We start from the raw sequence: 1,712 nt of genomic DNA, 5'->3' as shown, positions 1-1,712 counted from the left end.
TGTCCTGGAACTCACTCTGTAGACCAGGCTGGCCTCAAACTCAGAAATCCACCTGCCTCTGCCTCCCAAGTGCTGGGATTAAAGGCGTGTGCCACGCCCGGCTGTGTTGTACTTTAAAAACAGTGAGTGTATATATATATATATTTTTTTTTTTTTCAGGACTCGTATGTATTTACTTACTTAGTGTGGGGTCAAAGGATGACTAGCTTCTTCCATGCTGGTCCTGGGCTGGAGCCTGGCTCTCAGGCTTGGTGGCAAGTGCCTTTACTGGTAAACTAGCTCACTGGTCCTGAAAATACTATCTTAAAATGCTAGTTTAAAATAATTAGAGTTTTTAAAAATAACTATCAAAGAATATAGGTAATACATTTCATAGATAGAATTCTGTCTTTCTCAAATTATAGATGTTAGTGTCTTACAAATATATCAGTATAACATACATGAAGAACACACACAATATATGTGAAGAATTTTTACCCTTCAAAGCAATTTTAAAAAATGTTAAAACTACAAGTAGCATTATTTGTCAGCCAACAAATTAATTAATACAAGAAAATGCATTGACTGTGAAAATGTAAGTTAATTTATTATTCCAGAAGAAAAGTTCTATAGCATGAAAAGTGACTCAGCAGTCCCTGGTAAACAGTAACACAAACCCAACAGACGATCATCTGGGAAGGAGTCAGCTGAGCCCCACCTCACGACCAAAAGCCCAGGAGCATCCAGTGAGCGGGATGCCACAGGCTGACCGCATGGGATGGAGCCCAAACATGGCTGCACTGAATTCCTGCCACTGCCTCAGGCAGCTGCAAAAGGCACATGACAGGAGTGGACTTTGTTTATGTTCGGGTCTCATCTCACACATTTTAGAATGAACACTTAAGACACAGGCTTACCCACCTGAATTATTTTTGTCTCTTTCCTACTGACTCACCATACACACCAGCCTTACCTGAACCGTGCGCCCTGCATTGATGTGCTCTTCATGCAACTTGTCCCAAATTCTGCACCGTTGATACTGTTTCAAAAGAGAGAAAGAGAAGGAATGAAAGGCATGGGAAGCACTGACTTTTATACCACAAGACCAACCGTGTCCAGTTCCCACAAAAACCTTCACTCATCCACTCTGACACACCAGGGAGGAAAAACAGTGACTTTTGTAATGACTGTTAACTTTCTGAAGGCATTCAATATTACATTTTAAATATTTGGAAATAATAATAGATGCTATAAAATATCAGACCAAATTACTTTTTTTGGCCAAAATAGTGTTTTTTTCTACCTACCAATTCTCTAGGGTGGACAATACAGAGAATGAGGGTTGAAAAGAAGGTGGAAGACAGACAGCATTCCTTAGTGAATGCTAAGAACTAAGGTCAGACTTTAAAACAAAAATCAATAAACCCCAAAAGCAGGCAGAAAGAAAAAGGATGCTGGAGTGACAGAAGTCTCCAGTAAACAACAGGAGCCAGAGACCAATGGAACATGCAGGTCACAGAGAAGAGACACAGCTCACCCAGAGCTCCCACTCGGGGAAGTGAAGGAGGAGTGTGCGCTCACATCCACAGCAGCGGCCAGCATCTGTCACTACTGCAGAAGCACTATGAGATGCTGACCGTACCTGGCAGAACTCTGATTCTCCACGGAGGAATGAAGAGGATGGAAAATGGTAACTACTCAGATAAACACCAACTTTTTTTTTTTTTTTTTTT

The 1,712-nt window shown here is 41.1% G+C and overlaps 1 protein-coding gene across 2 annotated transcripts in view; it reads right to left on the bottom strand.

The window, feature by feature from the left end:
• The window catches only part of Stx17 (syntaxin 17), a 55,127-nt gene that overhangs the window by 38,628 nt on the left and 14,787 nt on the right, over positions 1-1,712 (bottom strand). For both annotated transcript variants that reach the window (XM_021160570.1, XM_021160571.2), the window contains exon 3: positions 953-1,018. In XM_021160570.1, the coding sequence (XP_021016229.1) occupies positions 953-1,018 (66 nt within the window). The remainder of the gene's footprint in view (positions 1-952; positions 1,019-1,712) is intronic.

The sequence above is a fragment of the Mus caroli genome, chromosome 4, assembly GCF_900094665.2.
Source record: "Mus caroli chromosome 4, CAROLI_EIJ_v1.1, whole genome shotgun sequence".
In the NCBI taxonomy this organism is placed as follows: domain Eukaryota; kingdom Metazoa; phylum Chordata; class Mammalia; order Rodentia; family Muridae; genus Mus; species Mus caroli.
This window is presented reverse-complemented; position numbering and strand designations above follow the sequence as displayed.